This window comes from Eimeria tenella, genomic scaffold (assembly GCF_000499545.2).
Source record: "Eimeria tenella Houghton genomic scaffold, Eth_scaff2635, whole genome shotgun sequence".
NCBI lineage: Eukaryota > Apicomplexa > Conoidasida > Eucoccidiorida > Eimeriidae > Eimeria > Eimeria tenella.
The window spans coordinates 363-1,535 of NW_013542509.1; the positions used below are offsets into that span (position 1 = coordinate 363).

The 1,173-nt window shown below is 60.5% G+C and overlaps 1 protein-coding gene across 1 annotated transcript; it reads right to left on the minus strand.

Moving 5' to 3' along the window:
* Nucleotides 1–158: 158 nt before the first annotated feature.
* Nucleotides 159–1,073, minus strand: ETH_00033870 (uncharacterized protein; the record flags this gene model as incomplete). Its single annotated transcript, XM_013375280.1, has 3 exons — nucleotides 159–413; nucleotides 617–715; nucleotides 942–1,073. The coding sequence occupies 3 exons, from the start codon at nucleotides 1,071–1,073 to the stop codon at nucleotides 159–161; spliced, it is 486 nt and encodes a 161-aa protein (XP_013230734.1).
* Nucleotides 1,074–1,173: the final 100 nt, after the last annotated feature.

Sequence of the window (1,173 nt, forward strand, 5' to 3'; positions counted from 1 at the left end):
GCTAGCTATTTAGCTAGCTAGCTAGCCAGCTGAGCCACCTCGTTGGCTAGCTAGCTAGCCAGCCCGTGCATCTCCTGCGCCCCAGCGCCCACCCGCCTCCCCGCAAACCCCAAACCCTAAACCCCAAACCCTAAACCCCAAACCCTAAACCCTAAACCCTACACGATCTCTCCGCGCGCGAGGGGGACCTTGAGCATTTGGCTGGCGTCCATGCTGCCCGCGGCCTTGCCGGCGCCAATGAGAGTGTGGATTTCGTCGACGAAGAGAATAACTTCTTCGACATTATTTTGCAAATAAGAAACCACTTCTTTCATTCTTTTTTCGAACTCTCCGCGCATGGCGGAGCCCGCGGAGAGCGAGAGCAGGTCCAGCGCGAAAATCCGCCGTTTCCGCAGCGATTCCGGGACCGCCCCCTGCGCAAACCACGATTTAGGGTTTAGGGTTTGCGGCTGCACGCCGCGCGCGGGCGCTCTGCGCGTTTTGGGGAGCCTCGCGGGGGCCGCCGTGGGTTTGGAGGCGGCTGGCGGCTGCTGGGTGGCGGTTTAGGGTTTGGGGTTTGGGGTTTAGGGTTTGGGGTTTGGGGTTTAGGGTTTGGGGTTAGGGTTTAGGGTTTTACCTCCACAATGCGCTGCGCCAAACCCTCGATCACTGCGGTCTTCCCCACGCCCGGCTCCCCCACCAACATGGGCGCCTTCGTCATCTTCCTGCTCAAGATCTGCAACAACCCCAAACCCCAAACCCCAAACCCTAAACCCTAAACCCTAAACCCTAAACCCCAAACCCCAAGCCCCAAACCCCAAACGCCGAAAAGCGCGCCCCCTCCCCTCCCCGCACCGAACCCGCCCTCCCCTCGCCCTGCGCCAACCCCAAAGCCCAAAGCCCAGACCCTAAGCCCCAAAGCCCAAACCCCAAACCCTAAACCCTAAACCCTAAACCCTCGCCTGGGCAATGCGGTCGATTTCTTCGTCTCTCCCAACCACCGGCGGCAGCAGCCCCTGCTGCGCCATGAAGGAAAGGTCCACTCCGTACTGCGAGACGAAGGCGTCGGAAGTTCCTTGTTTGTCTCCAACCATTTCTTGAAAAGAAGTTGGCGCCACGCCCCGCTGCCGCCCCTTGAACTGCTCCACTATCTCGCTGCACCGCAGCAGCAGCAGCAGCAGCAGCAGCAGCAGC